We start from the raw sequence: 16,845 nt of genomic DNA on the forward strand, positions 1-16,845 counted from the left end.
ATTTTAAGTTGAAGAATTCAGGGTTGAGCTATTGACAGTATCATAGAGTCACAGAATGGCATAGGCTGGAAGGGACCTTAGAGATCCTCTAAGCCAACCTCCCTGTCATGGGCAGGGACGCCTCTCAACTAGACCAGGCTACTCAAGGCTCCGTCCAACCTGGCCTTGAACACCTCCAGAGAGGGGGCATCCACAACTTCTCTGGGCAATTTATTCCAAAGTCTTACCACCCTCGTACTGAAGAATTTCTTCCTAAAATCTAATCTAAATCTGTCCTCCTCCAACTTAAACCCATTTCCCCTTGTCCTATCAGCAGACACTCTTGTAAAAAGTCCCTCCCCAGCCTTCCTGTAGGTTCCCTTCAGGTATTGGAAGGCAGCTATTAGGTCCCCCCGAAGTCTTCTCTTTTCAAGGCTGAACAATCCCAGCTCCTGCAACCTGTCCTCGTAGCAGAGGTGCTCCAGCCCCTGGATCATCTTTGTGGCCCTCCTCTGAACACGGTCCAACAAATCTATGTCTCTCTTATGGTGGGGACACCAGAACTGGATGCCGTATTCGAGGTGGGGTCTCACAAGAGCAGAGTAAAGGGGGAGAATCACCTCTCTTGACCTGCTGACCACGCTTCTCTTGATACATCCCAGGATGTGGTTGGCCTTCTAGGGCCGCATGAGCGCACTGCCGGCTCATGTTGAGCTTCTCATCTATAAACACCCCCAAATCCTTCTCTTCAGGGCTACTCTCAACCCACTCTGTGCCCAGTTTGTATTTGTGTCTAGGATTGGCCCGACCCAGGTGAAGGACAGTAATATTATGGAAACCATTTTAAAACTTAATAAATCAGAATACAATGTGAGTAGTCATTTAGATTGCAGAGGAGGCATTTTCAAGCTTTGTACACATATGGTTGATAGCCTGAGAAACGCCTGCATGATTTCATTGGCAATACGCATGGTAAAACACACTACAGCTCATTCCATCCTGGTAGCTTTACCTACTTACACCTAGGAGCACAAAGCATGTATGCTCCTGTTTCTGATATCAAGAAAGTTAAGAATGAAAAATAAGAAAAAAAGACAAAATAAAAGATCACAGGTGTCATCGTTGTGTCCAGGTGCCTTCAGCAAGATCATATCATGCCATTCAGATCACCACTACTTAAACATTAATTGATTGACTGTAGATTTTCTAGACTACACAAACTGATTTGCTTCCTTCTCAAGCCCCATTTCTGAACAATACCTGCCTTCTATGCACGGCAGATCGAGGTCAGCGAGCTAGTCCATAGTGGGCTGTCAAAATAAGGAAGACTGAAGCTAATAGACCACCAACTCAGAAAATTATCCTATTGCATATCATGCTAATGGAAGGCAAAAGACTCGACTACAAATCCTAACTCGCTCTGGGTATGCACTCAGTGCTGTTACACACACAAACACTCGCCTGTTGCAGTCATCTCGAACGTATTTCTCTGCATTCCAATCCTAATATATACTCACCTACTGTTGAAACAATAGATTATCATTTTACTGCAGAAATACAATAATAGTTCCCTCCATTAAAGCTCCAGTTCACAAAAGTATAGGTCTTTGAATCCGCCTAAATGTTTCTTGGATGACAGAGGATAACTGCCAAGGGGTTTGAGCGCTCACTTACAAAGAAGCAGCAGTCCCTAAGTTTTCAACTTATTTTTAGCCTAGTTTCCCAAGGAAATGAGACAGCAGTGGGATGTCTATCAGTTTCCATCTGTTCTCTTTTTCTCTTTCAACACTTTCCCACACCAAAAGCTTTTGGGGTCAGCAGCCAAATTCAACATTTTGCAAAGTAGTGGAGTTCTCAAAGACACTAAGTGCCTACAGCTTCCCTGCACAGTATATAGCCCTGGCAACTAAGGGCACTGGTAAGTCAAAATGGGTAGGAAAACAAAAAAGAGCCCCAGAATAAGGTGATGTCATTTCTCCACCCAATTCCCAGTGTACCGTACAGTCAGTTATTCATTATTTGGAAAATGGGAAACTGGGATATATACAAATGGAAGAAAACCAGATAGCATCAGTCCTTCAGGAACAAAGCAGTGGTGTTGGGTATGCCTGCACCAGATCTTCAGTTCATGTCAGGTAGTAACATAATGAAGCTATAATACTTCCAGATCTGATTTCAGCTTCCAGAAACAATATGGCTGCTATCAGAGCATACTGAACCGTAGTTGATAAGCCTTAGTGGTTCAGGATAGAAGCTACGTAAGTATGTGTGCTAGTTCATTCACAGATAGCAAAAAGTTATAGAATTAACCTAAAATATAGAAGATATAAAATATTCAAGAGGAATTTTCTATTCAACCACATCTCTCACATCACAGGAGAAAATGTTATCCAGCAAGCTACACAGGAGTGGTGAATATGCGCAACCTTTTCTTTTGTGGCCATTGAACTTTGCAGATATAAGAATAATTTAAAGAAGGGAAGCTAGGAAAAAAAGAAAATAACTCAATTTTGTTTACAGTACTCACCAGAAAAAGGATAAAGGGAGACTTTAATTCTAGTCCTTTCTCTTAAAATTGTTTATGTGCAAATTTTATCCAAAGATTATTTCGTGTCAATAGCACTCACGCTATCCATGTATCATTCAAGACCACCACAGGAGTCTATACTAATCACCAGCACAAGTGGCTTTTTTGATCTAAGCATAAAGTAGTATATTCAGTTTGACTATACAAACCAGTTTACCTTTCTAACAGCACTGTATATCACAAATAGTGGTTATTCATTTAGCAAATCTAAGGGAGCTCAATCCTACCACTCATTTGTGTAAGGCATGATGTTCAACTCATTTTAGAGACCTAGAAAATGAAGAAGCATAACAAGATGTTCTGATGATGCACTTGACAGTGAAAATTTACATGTTGAAATAGTAGAGGCATGCTTTCGATTTACAAATAGACAATCATTTATTACCTTTTCCATGACCCTAATTGTCAGGGTCATTAAGGCCTATCAATACCTTCAGGGCTCTGACACTAATACTGTTCTACAGAATTTGAAAAAATGGGTCAGGAATACTTTTCTAGTTTTTCTTAAGATGATTAGTATACATAAGCAGAAAATAAGAAGTGAGAAACAGGTAGTCAATGACATTCATAATCTTTGATGCAGTACTTCTGTGCTATGGGTACCATGGACTACTTGTACGGAACATCTGACATCATTCTCTAATGATACTGCTAGGCAACATAGTATCTGGGGATACGAAAATACAGCTACCATAACAGAACTGCCGTTTTGCCCACAAATAGCACTATTTATAAGTGGTACAACTCTCTCAAATTCTATATAGATCAGCATGCTTGCTGTACTTTGTCACAGGAGCCTTGGTCAGATACTGCTTTTGAAAGTATATATATAATTTAGTGAGAATCAGTACAAGAACTGTTTCAATTTTTTTTTTTCCCAAAAATTCACATGAAATAGCAATTTAAAGAATCATTTGTTGTTGATAAGTGACTGTAAAACTTCTCATTGTTTTTTTTTTCTTCTCCAAATTGATATCTGAATCACATTTAGTTTAAAAACAGATTTGCTTTCTTCCTTCACTATCAACACTGAAAACTCATCCTGGGCTCTGAAAATCAAACATATACTTTCTTCTCAGACATAATAACCATTACAGTGATAAAGATAAATGTGTTGTTGGTCAAGCTATATTCTCAGTAACATTTCTGCAACACTATCAATGGCAGATTGACAATGTTACACTGGTGCAACAGAAAGCAAAATTTGGGTGTCAGAAAATTACCAAAACTTTGGGAAGAAAAAGGACTTGGCTTGACTTTCACACTGGAGCTCAGTTTTGCAGGATTAACAGTTAAAATATATTTACAAACTGAGCAAACCAGTTGGATTCTTAGCATAGAAAAATCCCGAAACACATGTTCCATTACATTTCCTCTATAACAAATGGCAATTTCTGAATTTTACTATTAAACAATTACCCAACTTAATAGTTTGACTGGAACAAAACCCAAGACAAGATTATGAAATATTCAGTTAGCAAAAGTACACTTATACATATAAAATCACTTGCATACAGCTTATTAAGAAGATGTGACAGTAGCTTAGAGTGTGACCTTCTGTCATGGCTTCAAGGACTCTGCTTACTGTCCAAAATAATGGTGAAAGCCCAGTGAAGGGTAACAAGACTAACCTTCTATTAGATTTCCTCTATCACAATTTCCCCATTATGTGCTTATTTATCAGCATCTCCACAATGCTGCCGAGCTGGCAGCGAACTATTTTGGGAATAAATGTAGACCACCAGAATCTCTGATACCACGCTTCACAAAAGCAGTTAAGTGTGGTGGAATACAAATGACATAGCAGGGACTGCGAAAAGGGGAGTTGCAGTAGATTGGATGGCAAGGTTAGCTAGGATTTATCTATAGTGACTTTCAATTTAAAGACTTATGAGTAGCTATATCCTACTTTTAAATACATTGTACAGTATGCTACATTGCCAGCTGAAGATCTCAAAGCATTTCACAAGTGTTATTAAAACGTGCCTCACATTTTCCTTTAAATTATGCATTAGTATCCTTGTTTTACAGACAAAGTTAAGCAGTCTATCCAAGATCTCACAGTGCAAACAACTATGTGATCAACTGAATGTAAATATGTTGACTGTGAATTGGTCACAAAAGCCTTATTTGAAGAAAGAGAAGTCTACGAAATATACAAAGATACAAAAGGTATTTCACCAAGCATTACAAATTTGAGCCGACAAACCTCCAAGCATGGACCAGAAAAATAATTTCCTACTGTTACTTGCTAGAAGTAGCAGCAAATAAAAATTAATCTTGAATAATTTACTGATTAATTAAAGATGACTCTGAAGGGTAAAAATTATTTAGCTGCTAGTTTAAAACATAATACAATGGATTAAAAAAAAAGCAAACGGTCCAATGTTTACATCTACTTATATGTAGGACGAGGTACGTGTAACTTGATTATGAAGGGCAGGGGAGAATATTGATTTTTATCATATTTGTAAAGATACTCTTTCTCATATAGCCTAACAGCACTCTTCAGAATGGTTTGGATTTCAGTTGAATGCTTAACTTTTTTGCTTTATAAGCCCATCTTTTTAAAAAGTCATTGAAATTAGCACTTCATTGAACTTTTCACGCTGTTCGCACTTCTGCTGCTGCTATTGTTTATCAAATGGCCATTTTCTGCAAGGTTAGCTGTTATGCCCAGAACCCCAGGGAAACGTTCACAGTTGAGCACAATACTCAATATTGCCTACAGTAGGGCCCTTCCAGGAAAATTGCATACATAAAAATGAAAACCCCATTAACTGGAGCAGTTGTCACCAAATTTCCCCAGCGGCAAGGCTGACTTGCATAAAAGTGACTAACCAGTCACACACACACATTACTGCACGTCAGCTGAGCAGCAGAACTGCGTGAACACTCCAACTGCAGCATGTGCAGGAAATGTGATTTAATTTAGTCCAGAGTGAAAGAGGGTTAACTCAAATGACTGCACATATGCCAAGGGCTAGGAGCTCACACAGATGCTCAGCTGACACATGGTAACTTGTTAAAGCTAGAGTAACTTGATTACGTGGCTTTCAGTGAATTCAATTCACACATCTCCTATTATGAAATAAAATTGCCCTATTTCATTTTCAACCATTGCAACATGCAGTAAACTGCTTGCTTTCGATGGAAATACGTGGTGTTTTAAATACATGTAACAATACAAAACACACCATCCAAAAGACACAATTAAAACTTGTCTCCTAATCTGAAATTCTATAGCCAGATAAAAAGAGTTAGAAAATCAGACTAACTTGTTTCAAAACATCTCTTTAGATTATTTATTTATAATACAGTCTTTTGTACACTAAGTTTCATTTTACCTATTCAATATACCTGCAGTCATATTAGTGGTGACACTTGTTAATGTACAATGAGATATTGCAAGGAAATTCATTAAATAAACTAAAGAACATCAAGAGAGCAAATCACTGCTCAGGGTAGAGATATTAAAGAAAATGTTTTGTTGCATTAGAAAAGAAGACAGCATTTTGGATAGGAAAATATTATCCTTTCTGTACATATAAACATATGGGTCACACACTTCTTAAAATGCCCTAGATCTCTCGTTCTTGAGGAGCCAAATATTAATTTTATTTTTAATAAAAACTTCAAAAATTTGTTTGGAATTCAAGCAAGCTGCCTTATAGGTGCTGGCATTTGAATAGCATCAGTATTCTTCATCTCACCATAAAGATGCTATAGCATCCATTTTCAAGTGAGTTTGTACAGCTACCAATTTTATTTAAGGAAATACTTTTGAAATACTTTATAATTATAGTTTAAAACAGTCAGTTAAATTGTACTGATCTGAAAGGCTGGGCATCTTGCAGAAAACCAGATTACACACCTGGTCTACATCAGTTTTCCTTCACTATGATGAAAATAAACCCTATAATTTAAAAAATATGCTGGACGATTTTCTGTTCAGATAAAAATATTAATTCATATTAAATGTTAAACTTTCCACTTTATTATCTGTAAGGTCTTATCTGGGAAATAGCAATTTTGCTTATAAATATCTTCCTCTTATTTTAAAGCAGACAATAAACTAAAAAACTTATGCAGCAGTATCTCATGAAAGTTGCTTTTTAAGCTGCATCATGGAGGTGGTAAATAAAGTACGAAGTCAAAAAGCAATTCAATTTCAAGCTATTTACAAGCATTTTTAAACAACTATAACTATAAAAACTTTCCTGTCACATATAAACTATGGGGAAATGTGGGCAAAATACTAATGCCTAACTGTCTGATTTACTATTTTTGTGAAACAGCTCCCATCATGGCAGCTTCAGCAGTAGGTACACCAAGGCAGAAAAGGAATTTTTCCAACATTTTATCATGTAAGCTGATGAGAAGCAGGTTTTATCAACAGAGTTAATGTCCTAATAACCATGATAAAGACCTGAAAACATAATTGCATTTTTTTATATTGTTGGGAGAAAGGAAAGAAAAAGGTTGCATGCAGACAGAGTCAGCACTGACAACTCCATGCTCTACATTATGTCCAAAATCTCAAAATAAACACTTCTTAAAATTGAAGTGATAATCATACAATATGCAATTTTATTACCCAATTTCCAATTTCATCCAATCAAAAAAAAAAAGCTATGGTGGTTTCGATTACTAGCAGAATTGGACTGTTAAATATAATTTGCTCGTTGTACACCAGTATAAGGTGTACCTGTACTAGTCTATCAACTAGACTGGAAACTGCGAAATTACAGTTGACTAAGTCTCGCATCCACAGGTGTATCTTTTGAGTCACGAAGCACAGAATTGTTGCCTTAGTGAACACATATAGTAATTTAGCACCAGAGTAAATTAAGTGACTCATGAAGAAACAGAGGGTATACAGTCAAACTTCTAAAACATGGGTATTATAAAAACGAATATTTTAATGCTTTTATTATGTGTTGGTTTTGTTTTTTTCACCATTTTGATAGCAGATTGTGTTTTCAGAATAGATGTTCCAGTTTTCAATCAGAGTGTGATTGCACATTAGGATAAAAAAGATGCATGCAACAAATCACAGGAGATTTTTGAGAGAGTTGACATACAAGCTGAAAATGTCCTTCAAAGTTCTTCAGCAAGGCCTTTTTTATTTTCTAAAGGAAAATGTGAATGCATTATTTTCTCAAGAGAGATATTATCTAATCAATTTAGTAAATCTTATGCACTTGCAACAAGCTTGTATAGAAAAGAGATACACATGTCCCTGTACATGTTCCCAAATCCAGTATATTATTCCCTGACAGAGAGAAGTGCCCCATCTTGGGTGGATTAGATTCCCCCCACAACACATAACAAACAGCACTTTGAACTCACCACGGAGATCCTTAGCTGTAACCTATTAACATTTATGAGAACTTCAGTCTGAAAGACTCATGCACAAAGTGACAGTACATTAAGGAACTCTTATCTCATTTTTTCAGACCTGCAAAATGTATTTCATCTGATTTCAAGTTTTTCAAGATATATTGAAATGACAAATAGGTGTGTGACTGTATCAAGGTAAAGTTTAAGTTTTGCAGTTACTCATTTTCAAATATTCTAGTACCATTATTGATAGCACGAAGATATGAAGATCCTGAATTAAAACTCATATTGATGACACATTTTTTAAATACGATGAATAGTTTATATAAGAATCACTCATTAACTTCAAAGAACATTGGGACAAATAGAGTGAAGCTATAACTCTATTGAAGTAAAAGGCAGACTTTCCACAAATTAATATGTTTTAAATGTTGATCCCTTTATTGCCATCTTTTATTTAGAAATATGATTAATCACCTCCTCCTTCACTTCCCAGCTATCTCTGGCAAATCTTGATATCCACCTATAGCACTTTGCAGAATAGATATTTTTCTGTATAGATATTAAAAACATTTGCTATTCAGAAATGCCCTCAATAAAATACTTTTTTTTTTTTTTCAAAGTCCTGAATTTAGGCACAAAACTTTTTAATTCTCCTGGCATCAAATGAAGCATTTTCTTTGCAAAGAGTGAGCAGAGATCAACAGCTCACCCATCTGGCTTGTACTACAGATCAACCACCTAGTGATTGCCTTGTAGTAATTTGGCTTTAAAAGCCACCAATACCTTGGGATATGCTCCGTGCTTCCTCTTATACCTAAGCCACCTAACCTACTGAGCGAATTAGTACTTTCAGGAGCTTTTTTACTTAAAAACCTGAACCATATTAGTCTTTTTCCCCACTGGCTAATATGTATACTTTCTAATAAAACATAATAAATTATTTTAGAAGACTGGCACATATATGGTATCAAATCTTACAGATAAACTCATTAAAAATACTCTAAGCAGAGCAGTCATGCTAAGAACATGTAACAGAACGTACAAGCCAGTCTTCAAGTTGGTACTCTTTCCCATCTACTGCGGCTTATTTTGATAGAGTAAATGCTGTAATTTAACATAATCATGCTGCATAATCACAGAATCATAACTCTTTTCCTGCACCACACAAGCCTGTTTGCAGATGCAGCAGCCATTTTATAAATCACATTATAGAAAGCAGACTGCTCTTTCTTTGTTTAGTTGTGTTACACTCTTCTCCTTCCCGTAAACCCCTCATTCTCATATAGTGCAGGTATTGTCTTTGGGGTAAACAGCACTATGATCAAGGTGTCTATTTTTAGATCTCAGAGACAGCATTCTTTCCAGCCTCTAGACATTGTACCCTGAATCATATGATCAGCAAATCAGTACATTACTGCCGACTTTTGAGCCTCTTCAGTCTTGTCTAAACAACTTCAAACTTGTGTCACCATGAAGTAAACACAAAACAATATTTCCCTAAATGCTTTATCTTTGACATAATCATCTTATAGAGAAAGATTTGGAAGAGGTAATTAAAGTACATTGCTGAGTAACAAAACTTGGAGGCAACATAGTGAGAAGTGATACAGATAAGACGTAGATCAAAAGGCACACATACACAAAAAAAACCCAACTCAACAACCCACTGAGATCTTCCCCATTTTTCTTTTATAGTTCTAATTAGAAACTATTTAAAAGGTTAAAATGTACAGAATTCACCACTTAAGAGAAGAATCCTTTAAAAACTCATTTAAATGAACAGCAAAAGAGTGAGGGAAGAAGGGGGAAATTATATAAAACAATAAACTGGCCTGGTCCATGGCCTTACTCTGTAATCCTATGCTTACAGCAACCTACAGTATCTTGTGGTCTCATGATTGTTCTAACTTTAATATCATCAATAAAAACACATGCTGCGTTATTGCTTTTTTTATATAAAATCTTCCATTTTAATTTACTGTACCTTAGAATAAGTTTGTCATATGTATCAAGAAACATAAGGAAAGTTGTCTATGAGAAAAACTATATTCATCTGATCTTACTGAAAACTAAACTATTGAAAACTAAAAACTTACATGAAGCATGTTAGATTCACAGACCATTTTCCATAAATCTGGATCAAATCTGAATTAAGGATTTAGTTATTTTTATACAGACCTTAGCTGAATTATGGATTTCAGTGGAGGTCAGACAAAATTCAGCATTTTTCACACAAAATGACTGAGTTCCTTCTTAAGTTTTACACCCAAGACTTACACTTTATTGGATGAGAACTGATGATGGAAAGTAAGCAGAATATTTCCTCACAATTGAGAAGAAAATACAGAGGTTACTCTGTTTTCTCTTTCTTACAATAAATGTTGATAGATCACAAACACCTTTAAACTAACAAATTTAAGTTTCAGTTTCCCTGTTCCTTTGGTATTTCACCTTTTTTCTGCTCAAGTGTTTTAATAAAAGGAAATTATTCTGGGAAAATAATAACTAAATTAAGGCCACATCAAATAATTTACTCCAGAAAAGAGTTATCTCATTACTTGATTATATCATAGTATAGAGTTGTAATGCCTCAGGATTAAAAGATATGCAGAGAAGATGTTTCATATTCATTTTCTATCAAAAGCACTACAGGTAATCTATCCATTTGCTAAAATAAATAGGATTTATAAAAATTCAAATGCACTGTATTGGCACTCATCTTCAATAAGCACTCAGGTGCTGCTATTCATGAATGTATCACTCTATTATTGGAGTCTTCGCTGCTCCATTCATACACATTTATGATTCATGTTCTTTGCATAAATCAAATTACACTAGAACTAGAAAATTCTACAAAGAATTTCACTATCAAGAAATTGATAAGAAAGATCAAAGAAAGTATTGAAAAACAGATGGAAGTAAAATAAGAGGTCTCAGAAAACTAGTACTGCCTGAAATAGGAAAAATCACTAGTAGAATTATTATGAATTAAACCTTGGTTTATATTCATCAAGGAAAAGGTATATTTTCACCGCATGTTACCTAGCACACAGAAAACAATTCAAAGTAAAAATCCCAGTGACAGAAAGACAGTTACAGAGAGACAAATAGGACAAGACAAACTATGAAAGAGTAAGACAATATTCATTTTCATTATCTAAATTAATAGCCTACACTCTATGGCATGTACAATGAAGTGAAGCCTTCACAGAGCAGTTTAGGCCTTCTATTTGGGAGCTTATAGACCAAGCTATGCCTTTAGGTACTTTCATGAGTGCATAAAATTTACAATTATCCTGTTTTCAGCAAGTTTTTACTTACTTTCATTGTACATTAACTACCGCAAGGCAAATGCAAAAATTTATTCCTGAGGAAGACACAAGGAGAGTTTTAACTCTGATAAATTAAATGCAAAACTAGATGAAAAAAAAATAAGCTAAAACTAAGTATCTTGGAAGGAAGTAACTAATAAAGAAAATATAACTGGAAAATTATTTGAAGAAAATAAATATCACTGAAAGAAACCACTGCTGACAGTACTTAAATGATTATACTAACAACCTTTAAGCAATATCTTTGCCAAGTGACAGCTCAAAAAGGAGAGAACAAGGCACTATTAATGGATTTGGGGTCTTCTCTATATTAGATACACACTTAGAATTTGGCCCAATGTTTCTCCATCAGAATGCTTTTAATTTTACATTTATTACCATGAAATGTTCCTGAATAACAACTTGTGGCAACTTATAAGTCATTATAAGATATAGACCATTTCAAGAAGATTACAATAAATGTCGTCATTACAATGACTTTGGTTTCATGTCATCAGTATAATAAACCATCTGCCCAGAAAGCTGAATTTAATTAAGTCTATTGTGTCTGTGCATAAAGACTGCATTATATCAGTATCATTTCCCATACACTTAAAAATAACATATCAGTCTATTTTCATTGCATTCCTTCCACAAAGATGCTTAACATTTAATTGCCCAATGAAACATATAGTATATTTCTAAGGTTTCATATTCACGGAGATAAAACTAGAAAAGGTAGTGCAAATAAACAGTTAGAAGATTAAATTTCTTATTATATTTCAATATTTTTTTTCAAGTTTACTGTGTACAGGCTTCAGCTTCTTTACAAAGTATCTCATGACACAATATCTGACAAAGAAGTACCTCAAACATTCAGAGTTATTTACTGTAGCATTTACCAAAAGCTTTACAGTTGATTAAAATAGAACATACAAAATACATTGCATCATCTAAAGGTATCTCACAAAAATCACCATCTAGACTTTAAACCAAATGGTGCCACTTGTGTAAGAATTTAGTGTACCTCTTGTCTGCTTTGAATGAACCAATGTCTAAAACATGGTCCCAATATCACATCTGGATCTTTCAGCAGCACTTAATTTAAGGGAATTATGTCTTTGTTTCTCTAAATATTGGGTAAACCCTCAGTTGTCCCCTAGAGGTGATAAACAGAAAGTCAGCATGTTACTCACCAATAAAGTAGTTGTTTCCTAACGCAAGCATTTCTTCAGAAAGAACAAGTCCACCTAAGGCCTGGAGAAGAGTGACACTTCTGCCATCAATAAGTGAACACTGTTTAAATCCAGTGGTTGTGACCTTCCATAGCAGGATAAGAGAAGCAGTAGCATCTTGCCTTATGCTAGGAAAATAAACAGTGAGAATATTTGCACTGAGGGAAACTGGTGTTATTAGGAAGTACACCACTGCAGAACAAAAGCTCACCAACAGAGAAGGAAAACTTAAATGTAGCAAGCATGAAATCAGGAAAAGGCCTGAAGATATTCAGCATGTCCACAAAAATAAAAAAATGCTTCAATAGTAAGATTTGCATAATACTATACATAACAACAGATTTGATCATAGAGTCTCCATTTCAAATACCTGAAGGACATCGTCTTAGTGCCCAAGAAAGTTTTACATCAATATTACATAATAATAAAGTATCCTTACTGAGTCTTTGCATTTATGTCTTTTTGAGTAGTAGCTCCTTTCTACATCTACGATGCCACCATTTTCTGCAGCTGAAGTACATCCAGCCCTCTTGTTTACTGAAGAACATTCTATGTTCATTCACTACAGGGCGACAGTTCCTTTTAGAAATCCTCATTTGTCTGACATATCAGATCGAAGGTTCAGAACAGTTTATTCTTGTAAATCAAATAAGTCATGAAATTCTCCCAAGGTCACTGAGCCCACGGTGCCTTCCTGAATATTGACAGATTGGATAAAGTAATATCTACAACTGCATATACACTGTCAGCTCCACCGGGAAGCACTGTATCTATGTCAGTGTTTCTTTCCTCTCAGGATACTTTTTTTCCCTACTCATCTCTATGAAGAAAAAAAAAAATTGTCATGTTTCTGGCAAGTTCCCAAATGTTTGCATTAATTTCCTCTGAAGGAATCCCAAATGAGTTTGACTATCCTCCAAAAATTCAAACACAACTTCATCCAACTGCTGAAAAGAGGTAATTCTCTCCTGCTGAAAACAGCCCTGCAAATACCCAGAGATTAAGTTCTGTTCCACAGTTTCCGGTACTGAAGTTATTTCAAGCCTGCTAAAAACACAAGGGCAGTCTCTGCCTTGTCACTTCTTGAGTTCAAAACAAGAAATGGAAAGTTTTCTAATGATGTTTGACATGAGTTGAGAAAGACTTCATAAGAAGCAAATTTTTGACAGTATTTTGGATTCTCTTCAAGAATAACCCGTATACCTACCCCCAAAGCTGACCATCTCACTTTTAGAACATGATAGCAACTAGTTTCAGTTTAGGCCACACCTGACAATCAAAACCAAAGAAAATCCTTAAACTGAAATTATTTTCCTTTCATAGATAGCCATCGAATCAGAGATGTTACTTGGGCCTTTAATACAGGAAATATAATGAAATGAAGATAAGTATTACCAGATTAACTGGTATTAATCTGGTATTAATAAGTATTACCCAGACTAACTGTCAAAATAAAACACTACTGAAGACATATAGTGTACAAAAATTACCAAAAATCACTGTGTACTCTACAAACTCCTTTAAAATGGGGTCCCTTCATCAAGGGTCTTAAGTATAGCTGTAGAATCTACAAATGCCAGTTTATTCCTGATTTCGAGAAAAGACACTTGTTTGCTTACAGATTCCAGCCAGCCAGAGTATCCACACTCCCAGATCTCTCTCCTAGATAGGCTTAAGAGCTCATGAATGAGCAAGATTCAAAGTCCCGTGGGAACAGCAGGACAGATCCCACGTTTAACAGTTACTGCTCCAAACTGTCTGCAGCTTGTCTGCTTGCATCAGTTTGTTTTGTCCTGTGAGCATGGCCTTTTTTAACTGAAAGCTGGGATTCTGAAAGATAAGATGACAGCATGAGAAAAGTAGGCTATTTTGGGAAAATCTAAGTCTAAAATTGCAGTAAAGCTGTGAGTCAGAGAACTACGTTGGCAGATTTTTATTTGAAATAAAATTTCCAATGAGAAAACGCCTCATCTCAGCTGACAGAATCAGATCTTTCTAGGAAGTCAGGTTATGTTAATTAAAAGTAACAAAGCAAGTATTTGATTGAAAAAGCATGAGTTTGAAAAGTGAATAACACAGAATAAATCCAATTTTTGAAAAATGTGGTTTGTAGGACATAGAAAAAGATTTCACAGCTGATGATAAAACCCAAAGCAATAATCTAGAAATCAAATACAAATACACAAAATACATGCATTTCATAATCCAGAAACCAAATACAAATACGCAAAATACATGCATTTATAGTCAATGATAGCACTAACAGCAAGTGCATCTTGAGATTAAAAGGGGAAAAAAAGTGTTCACTGCATGAAGGAGAAAGGAAATGTTCTATCTTCTCCAAAGTGACATTTTCAACACTTCTGCCTTACTTTCTAATGCATTCTGATGGCCCAGAGACAGTTTACATGCTTACATCTTTTAAAACATTAAATATGTGGTAAAAATTATACTAAGCAAAGAGCTTAGTCTAAATTATACTAAGCAAAGAGCAAAGTCTGCCCTCTTTCAGTTTAAATCCATTGCCCCTTGTCCTATCACTACACGCCCTTGTAAAAAGTCCCTCTCCAGCTTTCCTGTAGGCCCCCTTTAGGTACTGGAAGGCTGCTCTAAGGTCTCCCCGGAGCCTTCTCTTCTCCAGGCTGAACAGCCCCAACTCTCTCAGCCTGTCTTCATAGCAGAGGTGCTCCAGCCCTTGGATCATCTTCATGGCCCTCCTCTGGACTCGTACAAGCAGCTCCATGTTCTTCTTATGTTGGGGGCCTCAGAGCTGAACACAGTACTGCAGGTGGTGTCTCACGAGAGCTGAGTAGAGGGGCAGAATCACCTCCCTCGACCTGCTGGCCACACTTCTTTTGATACAGCCCAGGATACGATTTGCTTTCTGGGCTGCCAGTGCACATTGCCGGCTCATGTTGAGCTTCTCATCCACCAGCACTCCCAAGTCCTTTTCCTCAGGGCTGCTCTCGATCCATTCTCTGCCCAGCCTGTACTTGTGCTTGGGATTGCCCCGACCCACGTGCAGGACCTTGCACTTGGCCTTGTTGAACTTCATGAGGTTCACACAGGCCCACCTCTCCGGCCTGTCAAGGTCCCTCTGGATGGCATCCCTTCCCTCCAGTGTGTAGATCTCACCACACAGCTTGGTGTCATGTGCAAACCTGCTGAGGGTGCACTCGATCCCACTGTCCATGTCTCCAACAAAGATGTTAAATAGCACTGGTCCCAGTACTGACCCCTGAGGAACACCACTCGTCACAGGCCTCCATGTGGACATTGAACCGTTGACCACAACTCTTTGAGTGCGACCATCCAGCCAATTCCTTATCCACCGAGTGGTCCATCCATCAAAACCATGTCTTTCCAGTTTAGCGACAAGGATGTCGTGTGGGACACGCCTGAAGTCTGAAGTTCTTTCATAGACTTTTAGCTATTTGACAAATCTGCCTATCTGAAAAACTGTCGTCTAAAATATCCAGGTAAATTAAAATAAAAGCATTTTTATATTTCATCATATATGACAAATATTCTTACTTTATTGATGTATTCTGTGGAACTTCAAAGGAGATAAGCCGTCCTCCAGCAGAAGTATTGGAACTGGCATTTCCACAAGCCACATCTGGGCTTATCTGAAAATAAAAATAGTTTTATTTAGCTATTTAACTAAACCAGAAAATCTGAGCAAAGAAAACATAAAGAATTTTTAAAACAATAACACTATCAGTCCAGCAGTCATCTTTTAAAAATCATCAGGGCGGACTAAAACATTCGCCAAACATTTATGCTATCAACAAACATTCTGAAAATTCACATAACCATCCTTTTAGGCTTTTAACGAAAACTTCCTGCGCATAAGTGTGAACTTCTAAAAGCATCTTGCTTTAAAAGTGATCATGTTTAAAAAAAGACAAATAGACTTCTAGTCTTTTAAAATAAAAAGTAAAGCTCTAACATTTGCCACATCCAAGAAACAGTGCATCATTAATTTAGTTGATCTTGGAGGATTTATAATAGCAAATACTGAGACTGTCTTTCTATTATATTGAAATATGTTTTATTTTCCAAACACAGATTTCTTTAAAAAAAAAAAAAAATACTCTTCCACTTGTCCATTACTATTATTACCAGTTAAAAGTTGCTTGGAAAAACAGTGCTTTCAGATGGAAAAAAATTATGAGCACAGTTGAGAGTGAAAGGATGTATTTGCCAAATCTGTGATGCCTAGTAGGCATAGAAATCAGTTACTGTATTAACTTGATCAAGACACCATACAGGATGCCATATAACACAGAAGAATCACAGACAAGACTCCTTAATTATTCATATCTTGTCAAGTAGTAATTTCATAACGGCAGTTTGCAAACCATTACTGTTTCCAACAATATCT

At 36.3% G+C, this 16,845-nt stretch overlaps 1 protein-coding gene across 2 annotated transcripts in view; it reads right to left on the reverse strand.

Annotated features, from left to right (window-relative positions):
* The window catches only part of DNER (delta/notch like EGF repeat containing), a 126,482-nt gene that overhangs the window by 56,327 nt on the left and 53,310 nt on the right, over window positions 1-16,845 (reverse strand). For both annotated transcript variants that reach the window (XM_086618513.1, XM_086618511.1), the window contains exons 3-4: window positions 15,993-16,087; window positions 12,420-12,586 (exon numbers count right to left, since the gene is read on the reverse strand). In XM_086618513.1, the coding sequence (XP_086474639.1) occupies window positions 12,420-12,586; window positions 15,993-16,087 (262 nt within the window). The remainder of the gene's footprint in view (window positions 1-12,419; window positions 12,587-15,992; window positions 16,088-16,845) is intronic.

Source organism: Tauraco erythrolophus, chromosome 11 (assembly GCF_009769465.1).
Source record: "Tauraco erythrolophus isolate bTauEry1 chromosome 11, bTauEry1.pri, whole genome shotgun sequence".
Taxonomy (NCBI): Eukaryota; Metazoa; Chordata; class Aves; order Musophagiformes; family Musophagidae; genus Tauraco; species Tauraco erythrolophus.